General features: G+C 40.7%; 2 protein-coding genes across 4 annotated transcripts; one reads left to right on the top strand and one right to left on the bottom strand.

Moving 5' to 3' along the window:
• Positions 1–49: 49 nt before the first annotated feature.
• Positions 50–2,786, top strand: LOC108138820. Of its 3 annotated transcripts, none has more exons than XR_005977920.1 (3): positions 50–211; positions 267–2,561; positions 2,660–2,786. XR_005977920.1 is itself a non-coding variant. In XM_017261318.2 (2 exons), the coding sequence occupies exons 1-2, from the start codon at positions 141–143 to the stop codon at positions 2,482–2,484; spliced, it is 2,289 nt and encodes a 762-aa protein (XP_017116807.1). In that variant the 5' UTR covers positions 50–140; the 3' UTR covers positions 2,485–2,786. The 3 variants fall into 3 exon arrangements, 1 of the variants encoding a protein (XP_017116807.1); XR_005977919.1 differs by having other exon boundaries at positions 2,657–2,786; XM_017261318.2 differs by having other exon boundaries at positions 267–2,786.
• A 90-nt stretch (positions 2,787–2,876) lies between these two features.
• LOC108138819 (EF-hand domain-containing protein D2 homolog) lies at positions 2,877–13,582 on the bottom strand. Its single transcript, XM_017261317.2, has 2 exons — positions 12,992–13,582; positions 2,877–4,159 (listed from the first exon to the last, which is right to left on the bottom strand). Exons 1-2 carry the CDS (start codon positions 13,228–13,230, stop codon positions 3,745–3,747), a joined length of 654 nt encoding a protein of 217 aa, XP_017116806.1. The 5' UTR covers positions 13,231–13,582; the 3' UTR covers positions 2,877–3,744.
• Positions 13,583–13,628: the final 46 nt, after the last annotated feature.

Raw genomic sequence — 13,628 nt, 5'->3', positions numbered from 1 at the left:
TCAACAAACCATCTGCAGCACTTTACAGCACTAACTATGGCAGAAGCAAAACAATAACAGCTGCGCGGCAAACATTTTATAAACAAAACAGTAGAATTTAACAATTAATTTTGATTACCTGGTCAAATAAAACTCCAAAGATGCCGGCCCACTGCGCCGTAATAAATTGCAGCCATAAATATGTTCACGCTGGCAGCATTTCCTTCCACAGGTTAGAAAAACAAATTTTCCTACTGGAATTTACCCCAACTCCATTTCTCTTCAAGATTCCCCTTTAAACGGAAAGATCTCCTCCAGAAGTGGAAGGACTTTACGCAAAGGAGTGGTCAGTGGATGCCTTCCAAATGGAGTGCATTGTGCAGTCGTCACTTTGTCGATGAGGACTTCAATTGCAGTAATAACAGGAAAACACTTAAAAAGAGTGCTGTGCCCTCGGTTAGAGTTCCGGATGAGAACCCCCAGCATGTCCATTTGCTACAGGTGTCCCCCAGCAGCAGGCCAAATCACAAACAAACCCTCGCCAGTGCCGCCGAATCACCGGCAACAGGTGTTAAAGCCACTTGTCGCTTTTGTGGCTCCTCCGCCACCAATTGCTCCTCGTTCGACAAGAGTTTCGAGCTCTTTGGCATGATCCAGAAATGCTTTCCTACGCTCCAGATCCTGCAGGACGACACCTTGCCCAAGGATATATGCAAGGAGTGCTGTCTGCTGCTGGAGCGCTTTTCCCAATTCATCGATGTGGTGATGCTGGCCCAAAGTGAACTGCAAAGGAAATATCGTCGCCAGTTGAAGATCAAACAGGAACCGCTTGTCCGTGTGAAACAAGAGGCCTGCGACAATCTGGACAATCTGTTCCCCGACGAACTGGACATGGGCTTGGAGCAGGACGAGGGCTGCGATCAAGAGGAAACGGAGCAAAAGTTCCAGTTCTGCGATTTTCCCATGCTCAATTCCCAGGACATTATCAACAACTGTGATATCATGGAGATCATCAACCTAGATGATCCCTTTATAAACATTCCGGACGACGCGGATGTGGGCCAGTCGGAGAGAGTGCAACCCGGAAGAACGGCCAATGAAATGCTGCAAAATGAGCTCCTGACCGAGGAGCACAATTACGCCAAGGAGGAGTGGCAACTTCCTCCGCATCAGTACAAAACTGAGAAGGTGGAGGGGGCGGAAACGGCACCAGATATTGGTCCTCCGCTTGCCGATCCGCCACCGCTTCAGGATCTTATACCTCCTCTTTCGGCACCTGAACCCAGGTCCTGCAAACCCATTGTGACCAACGTGAGCCAGATACCCAATCCTTTGATCTGCGAACTGCTGCCACCACCGGCTCCTCCCACTTCAGTCAAACCCAACATTGTAGTGCTAAACGATAGTGTGGTCGAATCCTCGGCTGCCTTTCGGCTGCACAACTGCACCTTGTGCTCTGCTAAATTTATAACTATAGATAGTTTAAATCAGCATTTTACCCATTGCCATAGCAATATTACACCTATGGTGAGTGTTCCTCCAATGAACATTAGCCTGTCCAGCTTGCCATTGAACCCTCCCATGAAACTGGAGGGCAATAGGGGATTTGTGGCAACCGAACAATTGGATTACTGGCAGCCAGGATGGCAGAATAGTCCCATATCCACGCAACCTAGGAAAAAGATTGATATCCTGGACATGCAAAGCAGTTTCATGCATCATAAGGATCTCATCTCCACTGCTACCCAACTAACAGCACCTGTTCCCGATCCTCAGCTGGATGTAGCGACTGCAAACTATGCTAAACTGGCTGCTAAATATCGGAAATTGCATCTGAAATGCCAGAAAATGAAAACTTCTAGGAAGAAGCGTAGAAAATCTTTCGATTGCCGGATATGCAGGAAAAGATTTTCCAGTTTAAGAAAGTTACACCACCATCGTCGTATAGAAGCCCACTTCGTTAAGCTAATACCCAACTTTTTCGTTCGCTGTTGTGGTTGCCTGAAGTTATTTCGGTCCCGCTTGGGACTTCGGCAGCATATGCGGTACATTTGTCAATCGATGTCGCTTAGAAACCATCGCCGCATTCAGAGCTTCAAGTGCCGCCACTGCCAGGCCATCGCCTTTGCCCACTGGCGCCTATATCGTCGTCACGAAGTCAATTGCAGGCCCAAAAAATCAAAAACAAAGGACCAGATGTTATTGAATTCCAAAAAGAAAGTCACGCCCGCCCAGATTTTTGTGTGCAATATTTGTAAAAAGTCATTTGGATCGCTGAACGGACTACGTCAGCATAACATCACCCACTCGACGGAGCGACAGCACAAGTGCGGCATCTGCGAGCGAGTCTTCAAGCGACGCAACGGACTATCCCAACACATTAAGGGCTACCACCTGCAGCTCAAGCCGCACGAGTGTCCCGTCTGCCAGCATCGCTATGCCCTGAAATGCGATATGCTGAGGTGCAGACATTCCCTCCGAAAAGGGCCAAATGCCGGAGAGTAAACAGAAGACCAGGACATGAAAGTAAAATGGAAATTACTATCAGCAAAAATGCTTGATCAATAGATATGGCCTTCAAAGTAAGTCAAGTTTCAAAAGATGAAGATATAACGTCACTAAAAATTCTTCTCAACAATTGCTCTATTATTACACATGGACTTGTTATACATGTCAGCAGTAGCATAAAGCCACTCCATGGGGTACTTAGTTGGTGGTCTCACACTATAGCCACGAAGGTGATAAAGAGTTCGCAGCGTGAAGGAAATTGAGGCATGTCAAGAGCTCTGATGATAAAGTTAATTGATGTACCAACACATTGGAAATGCGCTTGACTAATCAGGAACAAGGTCTCAAAACATTTTAAAGCTCAAAATAAACATTAAAAAGCATTAAAATCATTTTGTATTATATACATTTATTTATTTAAATTGCAGTATAAGTTTGTGTTAAACGCTCTCTAAAAGTACGTGTATTTTCTTGTGTATTCGTAATTAACGCATTAGTATTGCTTTAATTGCTAACATTAAACATGAAATACTGTAATCGAAACTTAATTGCATATTCCACATATGTGTGTATTCCAACTTAGTACAACTGAAACTAGGATTGACTGCCAACGTAGGTTTTTTATGTACAAAGTAGGTTGAATTTCACGAATTGATTTGCTTAACGTAACTATTGATTTCCGTTTTTATTAACAAAATTAAAACGAAGAAAATAAAAATGGCACTACAAGTACAAAATCATAATAAGGTAAAGAAACATAAATTTTGGGCAACCGTCAAGGGTAAACGTAGTTCAACAAAGATATTTTGCGCAACACCAAACAATAAAATAGGTCTTAAACTAAAATATTTTTCACTTAACTAAAGGTTAACTATAAATACGCTTTTGGTATGATCGTTATCTATGTACGCATGTATGCTTATGTGAGGGCTAGAGTGGCTCGATTTGGGTGGATTATAAAAAATATATACTAGGAATTAAACGTTATAAATGAATAAGTTAAAGTTATGTTATAGGTATTACTAATTTTTTACTTTATATTGTCCAAAGATAACATTCAATTCCTATGATGTTTTAACCAACAAATCGAGTGTATATGTATGGGGCGATTATTATGGATATTATTACTGTATGTGATGCTTGAAAAATGCCTTCTGCTTGTACGAAGCGTATCCTCTTCTCCCGGGATCAGTGCCACATTCGATTAACCTACGCCAGATAATTACGCGCTAGACTACGGGGAAGTAAATCAATCCTCTACTGGAAGACCGCCGCCCGCTGCTGGAACTGCTGGCGCCTCTGGGCCCGCTCCTCCTCCTCGCGCCGGCGATCCTCCTGCTCTGCCCGGATCTCATCGTGGAACTTATTCGTTCGCAACTGCTGCTCAATTTTCGCCTCGAAGAAGTTCTTGGCTCCGCTCACGCCCACCTGCTCCACATCGATTTCGGTGAGTCGGGCCAGCTGATTAAGCCCAGAATCTGAATCCAGTTCACCGGCCTGGGCCTTCCTAAAGATCAGCAGGAACTCCCGGAACGAGATCTTGCCATCGTTATCCTCGTCCACCTCGGCAATCATCTGCTTGAGTCCCAAATGGGTCTGCGGTGCACCCAGCTTCTCCATCATGAACTTCAGCTCCTGCAGATCCAAGAAACCATCGCGAGCCGTATCGTACCTGGAAAAAGCGAAAGATAAAACATGCAAATCAATTAGTCAGCAGTCAGAGAATCGACAACGGAGAAGGGTGAGAGAATATCGAGAAATTGAACCGGTCATTGACCAACCGCGAGACACGAGACTGCCGGAGGCCGCCAATGTCGGGGATTAGCAATCGATAATGCAAACGTGGGTGCACTGGCGTCAGAGGTCGCTTGGCTCGATGTTTGAGAAAATTGTAGGGGGGCAGGGGTTTTTTGGGGGCCTTGCGGTTGGCAAGCAACCCAATTTCAGGCAAAATTTGCACACAACAGCAACGGACGAAACAATAGCACCAAGGAGCCGACCCATAAATTACACGAAATCATGTAATCTGCAAGCCAAATTAGATGTCTTAAATTGTTTGGCAAAGGTGATCGGATAATATAGTGATATTAACGTTAGTAACTTGTAAAACAAACAAAATATATTATTTCCAATGCTAATTCTTTTGTTTATTATAACAAAGTTATTATAAATTTGTATTTTCGTAATAATTATTTTTTATTTATTACTTATTTCGACTTTGGTTTGTATTTTTCATCAAAACCAACCAAGAAAATATTTACTATTCCTTATTTTTAATTCATATGTTATTTATGTAATACTTTCATCTATTATGTATTAAGTTGATCTACAATTTTGTTTACAATGATGTGGCGGCAAAAACTGACATCCTCCCTTTACGACAAAGTTTTGGAGAATTTCCCTCACGATTTCAGTTTGTTTATCGCAAGTTCGACGACCGAAATCGGCAAGTCAAAGGTTCAAACTTCCGCCAAAGTGCGGGCAGGAAATCGCGATGGAAATGTAAATAAACCCCATTTACTATCTAATTGTGTAATATATTAAAAGAGAAAACGCAAGAAGCGCGCTGCTGTCGTCTGGATAAATCGCGTGTTGCTGCGGGCGGCAGATGAGCAACCATGTTGCGGAAACTAGTTGCACAGGCTCCCGAACCAGCGACCTTGCGAGCTAGCCGAAGGATGCTGATGATCATCATCATGAAAACTAGTTAAACTAGTTGGGGCTCTGGCTAAAAATACGCCGCCAAACGGCAGCCAAGGAAGCAGCAACCTCTCAGCCACTCATATGACAATAAATACCCATTACCCGCGAACGGATACACACAGATGAACAGCTCGTCGACGTCGTCGTTGTTACCCAATAGTCGCAACTTTCAGTTTCGATTTCTCGTTCGCCTAGAAGCCGCCACGTAATGACGAAATAGTAAATAGTATCTATTAGATTACACCGTGCAATTGAAGTTTCGCTTTCGTTTCATAAATAATTGAATCCGTATCGACAAATTGCGTGTCTTCGTGGGGGGAAAATAAAACGAGAGTGAAAGTAATTAGTCGAGATGGAATGAAAATGGTATCATCTCAGGCGTGTCTGGCAATGATGGCTAGGTGTCACCACCACGACGCGTTTCGGCCAACATCCACGATGGGCAATTAACGGTGGCCAGTGTTACGCTATCGCCTCTTTAATTAACTCCAATTGCACTCTTTTCTTCAGCTTCGAGTTGCGTCAATGTGACAATTGGTGGCACTTTTGCTTTTCGCCTTAGCTTTTCGCCTGCCGGTTTCATGTTGTTTTCGTTCACATTAATCGTGTTGTTGTTGTCTGGCTTTCGTTTCAATTGCCGGTGGCTCACAATAGACGCCGAAACGCCAACAACTTCAGCCGTTCGATTCAATTAATCAAGCCCCTGCTTGTGTTTATTAAATCATATATCACATCAATTTAGCACCAACAGGGGGTAGTCACGTGGGTGGGATGCATTTGGATTCTTTCGTACAAATAAAGAACAATTTCACTAATGATTAACAAAATTGGAAAATAAGATTTGGCAACTATTTATAATCCCAGGTTTTGTAGAATTAAAATAAGAATTTGACTTAAAATTTTAATTATTTAATGGACCCCTGAAGTATTCATAATAATAAGTATGATTTGTACAGTTTACAAGATTCTTTACTATTATTCTAACTAAACAAACAAATTCCTGAAAATGGTATTTTTCTTAATTTTTTTATAAACAATATTTAAATTAAAATATATTTTCCCATGTACGTATTAAAAACACCTGCTGTGGCTCTGTGGCAACAACTCCCACCTCCCACAGCCTCCCACCGCATTTAGCCTAATTTTTATTGATTGTTTTCATTCCAATGAATCGAACAACTTCACACTTCGAGGTTTTTGGGGGTGTCGTACATCTTTCTGCCCCATTGCATGTTGGCCCGATGTTGTTGTTGTTGTTGTGGCAGGGCCATATGCTATATGCTATATATGCATGCGATTTTCATTTTCTTTATCGGTTTTTCGTGTACAGTTCAACAAATAACGGGGTCAGCTGGCCATTGTTATTGGTGTTGCCGTTTATGCCTGCCGCAATTTGCATCGTAAATTTATCTATGCATGTGCTTTGCCTAGTACTTTGTAAACAGCTGTGGTTACAATAATAGCAACGGCTAATCAGAACACATCCCCTCCTGTTTTGTTGGTTTTAAACGTTTTTTGAATTGCCCATGACATGTTTATATATTTTGAAATGCCTAAACATGTGGTTTCTAAAATTTTATGATTTGATTTTATAATCACTATCACTAGTTTATTTTAGCTCTAAATATTTTGAAATTATTAGGCTATAAATGCAGTCTATAAAGGCACTATTAATTTTTCTAATTTATAGTATTGCTAACAATTTACCCTTTGTTGTAACTAGCAAGGTGCAATTACTTTATTGAACACAGGTTTTCTCTATTAAGCGGCCTAATGCCTCGCAACTGCAGCTTCTATTGTGAATGGAGTTTTTGTGCCCTCGATGTTCAAGCGGGTTAATGCCAAAGGGAGCCGGATTTTGATGCAAACTCTAACGCTTTTGCAGTTAGAAACGCGTCAAGTTCTTGAACTTTATGGTAACGGTTAAACGACTGCTGCAGACGCTTAAAATACACCGCATGTCTTCATAGGGCGGGTTTCATCACTATAGCGATGCGAGGTACTACAGAGTACCTTGTCTCTCATCTATTGTGGCCGAATCGAAACGAAAAATGTTCAAAAGCGCTGTCTTGCATACACAATCGCTTGTTTATATCGGCCGATGTTGGCCTGTTCGCCTGGATCGTCTCACTCACCTGACTGTTTTCTGTTTCGAAACCAAACATGCACCTGTGCACATTGCCTGCGCAAACAGCGGTATGTAAAATAGTAAATCAATAAATAAAAGACATGACTGGTAGGCTGAGGGGTTTGAATTTAACGGCCGTCATAAAGATCTGCGGTATTTAGCCAGGGGTTAATTGTATGAGTAATCGAGCCCGCATGTTTAAATAGGCACCTAAGCAACTATGTATCTTTAGGTAAACTTAATTATAGATATTTTCTGTTATTTGACCAGCTGAATTCTTTTCTATGACTTGAAACTAATTCATTACACCTGCTACTATTTTTTTTGTCAACATTTATTATTCAAAACGTAATAACTGTTTTTCATAACACTATAACTTATTTGCGTAATTTAGCACCTAATTGGTATTTATTTGGCTTAAAGAAGCAAACAAAAAAAAGATAATCAACATTATTGGACTTTTACTTGTTTATAAATTAGTAATACTTTATTTGTACTTTTTTTTCTCATTCTGCCTTTGACATGGACTCTTTCTTCTAATGGGGGTCTTTCCCATCCTTTCCCAATTGCTCATGAAATGTGTATGGGAGATTCCTAAAATAAACTCGCCATATTTTGACATTTCGAAATTGGAGCAAGCAGAGGCGATGGGAAGCGGGAAAAGATGCATTGCGTGGGTCGCCTCTCTGATTATTTTTAGTTGCTGCAGGAAACAAGAAGCAGCAGTAGCAGCAACATCGAGTACTTCTTATCGCCACAGAAGTAAGCCAAACAAATAAACTGGACAATGAGTAAATGCAGTGACTAATTGCCGCAAGTTGGGGACACAATGACTGGATGAGTGATGATGATGCGTCGCTTGCTCGCACATAATTTGATATTTCCTCAATTGAGTGGACATCAGTCGACACTGAATCAGTAGCAACTACATTTGTGCGCATGTAAACACATTTGTGGTCAATCTAATAGGAATGCAGTGCCATGTCATAAGCATGCTAGCGATAGTTGAAGCGCTTGTCTGTCATATAATATTTAATTAAATTAATTTGAAATTGATTTAGTTATTAAATTTGCAAGAAAATTGATATGAATTTAGTTTGGGAAGAAATTGATATAATTTATGGCTGTCATATTTTTTATTTGATTCATTGAATCTTAGGAAACTGAGGTTTTTATATAACGTTTGAAAGTTTGATACTTCCACTACCAGAAGCATTTTTTTAGCTAGGAATAAAATAATAATTCTTCTATGGTTATCCAGTTTTGTCTGTTGAATCTCTTCTTATTATTATGATTAATATTAATTTTTGAAACTTAAATGCTAATATCTTGCCCTTACATGTGCCTGTCATCCCGCAACCGCAGAGCACGCAAATTGTAATCACAATGCGCACAATGAAGCGTCGATGCAAAGGAAGCGGGGGTCCACTGTCAGCCTGCCGTTGGCTTTCCTTTGTCAGCTAGTTTACTGTATGTTATTTTATTTTTCTTTAGCATGTTTTGTGGACATGCCAGACTGCCCGTCGCCTGCTCACTGCAATTCCACATCTTCGTTTCGCAAGTTGCAATTTTTGGCCAGATGCAAAAAGGTCGAGCACATGTGCGCGGAAATAATTACAAGTGGAGGCTGAAGCCGGAAATGAGCGGGGTGTACGGATAGATAATGCATCGGTATCGATTGCCCGAAAACCAGCTTGCCAACGGTAGAGATTGCCGAACCCAAAAAGAGCTGCATGCGAACAGCATTTTGTGCATAACAAGATTCGTGTCAATGAACCTAGACAAAGTGCGGTGAATGCAAATGCATTTGTGCGGAGAGAAAGTACTTCAAGAATTTACATGCAATTGTCCTGGAAAGCAACCCCTGGAATATATAATTCGCATAAGTGCAGAGGGGGCTGTTAAGGGGTTATGCCCGAGTGATAATGGGTGGTGGCAATGGCAACTTAATTAAAAGTTCTCCTCGCCACAGTAGCCGCAATAAAAGCCCACACAGAAACGCAATTCCTCCCCCATTGTAAAGTGCGTACGAGTACGTTACTTTTTTGTCCATGAACTCGAATTGTAAACTGTAACCCGAGCGACAACAGCCCACGATAGCATTGCCATCGATAGCACTAGGAACCCTTAACGGAAAAAGGGTGAACAATAAGCCCTGCGCCCACAGTGGTCACTCCCTATTTGAAAGCTCTATTTTTGCCGGGCTATTTATATTTGCCAATTAATTGAATTTTATGTTTTCTGCCAAATTAGCTGGGTTTGTGGGAGTATAAATAACTACACAACTTCCAGGCCGTCCCAAATTTGGAGGATTATTAAAATAATGATCTTGTAGCCTAATTGTAACTCACTTTTGTTATAATAATAATTAAAACTATAACGACAACACTGGCAAAAATTGGTACGTCTACATTACCTAGATTGGCTACTTACTAAAGAAAAGAATAGCGTAAATTATTATTTATAAAGTAATCACTGTATGTAATAAAAAGCTTTATGCGGAATTGAATCAAATGTACATAATTACGAGAAGTGCCATGCGTGGATATATAAACGTGGTGGTTGGTTTCATCCAAGTTTGCCCAGGGATTTTTGCTTATCATCTCCTCAAGTAAACAGACGATGTAGCTAGATTTACGCAGACGACAGACCTCCCCCATGATGGTTTATTTCGACAGACTTAAGGCGCCATAAAATGCATAATCGATATAATTCTGCAGTTTATCGCCTCCCGGAAGTTATGGCCGCTATATATCTCTGAAATTCAGCAGACATCCGTGCGGAAAATGGCGTAGTATTACAAGGGGAAAACATGCAGGAAACTAAACCAAAGCCCAAGACGCTATAAAACAGCAATATGTACATTGCGTGAGCGATGATAAGGTTAGGCGGGGACGTAAAGTGTATAAAAATACGCTTTAATAGCACTAGGGCTTGGCCAGTAAAATGCTGGACTTTATCGTATTGGGAAGTTGCTCTGAAACTGTGACGTCTTGGACCGAATTTGTTTACATTTGCGTTTTCCATTTTGATTATCGGCAAGTTCGAAGAAAGACGCTCGCTCTGCTGAATCAGTTGCGATTTGTTTATACAAATTGCTTTGTAAAACAAATTCAATGCGTGACTCAGACGGCGTTTTGCTTTCGATTCTCGAATGTATCACATCGCATATTTTAATTAAGCGTTCAGGTTTGAGCGCTTTAAATTTGCCAGTTTAGCACATCAATTTAAGTCGCCGGACGACCCAACGTGACTGGAAATGCCAAATGCCGCGGCACAAAGGCGCTACTTTAGCCGGTTTTTTCTGTTTTGTTATTATTATTTAAAAGTTCCGACCGCAAGCTGAGCCAAGAAGATGGAGCCATCCAGGGGTAAAATGTCTGACATTTGGTTGAGTACGGAAAAAAAGTTAAAGTCTAGGAAGGTAATTCAATAAAGTACGTGAGTAAATCACAGACTGAATCCTCATAAAAAAATTGTTAATGCCTTGAGATCTAGTCATGTTTGTATAAAAACATATTTGGGTTTTTTTTTATCGGACTACTGAAATATCACACAAAAATTCCCTTTTTTATTTCGAAGATATTGTTTTTACAGAATTTGAGAGAACCTACTTATCTCACATGAATATAGTGTTTTCTTTAAATTTGAAATAAAAATTGCTCTGATGAAATACAAACGTTATTGTCTTTGAGTATATAAACTCAAAGATTCTTTGGGTAGCTTATCAAAACCACTTTTGGCATTTCCTATAATTATACACCACAAAATGACAATTGTCCATATCCAATCCTATTACCCATATTTGTATGCACACAACATTAGCTAATCGCAGACCAAAAGTCTCTTGTCTGTCTGCCATTTGTGGCTTATGCACCCAGTATTTCCCAGACTGCCTGGAGTTGTGTTTTTCTCTGTCTGTTTCGGTCTTTTTGCTGCTGGTGCATTACATTACAATTGCAGAACACGTTCGCATTGCCATAATGCAGGCTGTTTTCTTTTTGACAGTTTGCCAGAGCCCGAGGCTCTGACCCAAATCCAGAGGAACTGATTTTAGGGGAAGACTAAGAGACCAAACAACCCGCTCTCAGTAAAAGTAATTGTCCAATTGGTTGGCCAATGCAGATGACAATCAAAATCAGTACTCATTCAACGCCTTCTAATTGGCATTCGCATTCTTTCCTTATTGCTAGATGATTCAGCCTCACCTCAGGTGAGTAAAGAGTTGAATCAGTAGACTCAGAAGTGACAGGTGCTTGGCAAATTTCAGCTAATCAGCATGAAAAATGAGATAATTCGGATGAGCCTTGATAACTTATCAGTCCAGACGGCCCTACGTGCCAACAACTTGAATTTAAATAACAATTCTAGAGACTTAATCTAACAGAAAACCATTGCGCAACACTGCTGCGGTTGATTGAGTGAAACCCGAGTCGGGCTATCATAAATACGATCCACCACAAGACTAGGAAACTGGGGAAGGGAAAACCTCGGAAAACATTTCGTTTGCAAGGTGTCAGTTAGTCGACAGCTGACATTGTCGGATGGGATGGTAATGCAAAACCGCACACAGGTACGGCATTATTACAGGTGATCTTTGATAACCTTTACCGCTATCCTCCACACAACTAATTTTTTAACTAATAGTACCTTGATGAAAACTGAAAATTGATTCTAACCTTATGCAATTTCTGTACATTTAAATAAGCCTATTGATGGGATATGTTTTAGAGTCTCTGAGCGATTGAAAATTTAAAAGTCGCTATTAAGTTAAGTTTTGGTTTTAACGATTTTGATGTTTTTGTATATATATACTAAGAAACATACATTTTTTATAAAAAATAGCCATTAGTGAAATTGGATTTTGTTACAAGGAATCGCACTTAGGGGAGCTCGCCTGTAGTGTAATAATTGAAACCGCCTGAAAGTGTTGGGGCAGAAAACCACTTTTGACTCATGATCCGCTCGGCGGGAGCACGACTTGGGAATAAGCCAGTGTGTGCGACAATACTGCTCCCCAAGTATTACACTTGTGAGTCATGCCCCATTGCTCTGAGGACCATGGTGAAGGGGGAGGCACCAAGGAGGGGCTGTAGTAAATGCAATTTAAATGCCCATTAGGCGCTTGAGTTTTCTGTTGCCAACCAATGAGACGTGAATGTGGTGAGATGCCTGGGAAAGTGGCAATTGCAGGTGAAAGGAGTGCGAAGGTTACTTCTTTCGACCGTATACACAACGAACAACCCTACAACAATGTTTTAATTTAGTAAAAATAATTTTTATTTTTAGTAAATATTAACATTTTAAATTCAAATCTTTAAACAAATACCCAACACTTTTAATCAAATAACAAACATTATAATAAGGTGTACTACGTTTCCTAACAGCTTTAGAAAAATTATAAATTATTTTAATATTATAAATTAATGATAAAACTTTTTTTTTTAAATAGTTGTAACCAAAGTTTACTTATTAAAATTGAAAAATTGTTATTCAAATTTTTCCACTGTAGTGAACAAAATAAATATTGTTACTACAATTTTGAATTAAAAAGAAAAAGTTTTATATTTAAAAAAGTCTTAATGCTGCTTTATTAAAGCAAAGTTTGTTTAAAGAAACCTTAATGCGCTTTAAGAAAAGTAAGGTTACTCAGAATTGGTGGCCGTGACTTACGTGTTGAAGGTCTTTTGGTAGTCCTTGATCTGCTTCCTGGAGAACTCGTGGAACTCGGTGTAGACGTTGACCACCTTAAAGGTGCGTGGGATCTCGATGCCCGCCTCCTGCGAGTCCATGATCTCCTGCCGCCGATTGAGAATGTGCGTCAGCTCGGAGCTGTCCGTGTTGGTGGTGCTGCTGGGGCTGTCCACGCTGTCCTTGTTGGAGGCCGAAGAGGCGTTCGAGGAAACTGACATGTTGTCGGCCTTTATTGACTTGCTTTGATGCGCTGGAATTTCACTGGTTCTCCTTCTCTCTTCTCCTTTTTGGCACACCCACGCAAAAAGGACAGCAAAAGAGACGTCGGGATACACACACAAATACAGCAAAACGACGGATGCGCTAGGAAAACACACACACACACACTGCTTTGTATGGGCGGGGGCGTGGCCTTGAGTCCTTTTTGACTTTGAAAAAATTACTTTGCAAAGTGCGCTTTAAATGCCGGGTTTTTACTGCAGGTTGATTTATCTTATTGGACACTGGTTTTCCGCTTAAATTGCGCGCAGACTTCCGAACCTTCCGAATGTTGAAAAACGAATAGTGGGACCGTGGCCAAAACGTTCAAATATACATGCAGGCGCGGCGGCTTTTT

Source organism: Drosophila elegans, unplaced genomic scaffold (assembly GCF_018152505.1).
Source record: "Drosophila elegans isolate 14027-0461.03 unplaced genomic scaffold, ASM1815250v1 contig_814, whole genome shotgun sequence".
Lineage (NCBI taxonomy): Eukaryota > Metazoa > Arthropoda > Insecta > Diptera > Drosophilidae > Drosophila > Drosophila elegans.
Note: the sequence above shows the minus strand (reverse complement) of the source record. Positions and strands in the feature narration are given on the sequence as shown.

Coding starts and splice junctions, on each gene's coding strand:
- LOC108138820 (XM_017261318.2), top strand. CDS start 141: ATGCCGGCCCACTGCGCCGTAATAAATTGCAGCCATAAATATGTTCAC. Junction 212..266: donor GGCAGCATTTCCTTCCACAG/GTTAGAAAAACA, acceptor TTTCTCTTCAAG/ATTCCCCTTTAAACGGAAAG.
- LOC108138819 (XM_017261317.2), bottom strand. CDS start 13,230: ATGTCAGTTTCCTCGAACGCCTCTTCGGCCTCCAACAAGGACAGCGTG. Junction 4,160..12,991: donor TACCAAAAGACCTTCAACAC/GTAAGTCACGGC, acceptor CGCTTTTTCCAG/GTACGATACGGCTCGCGATG.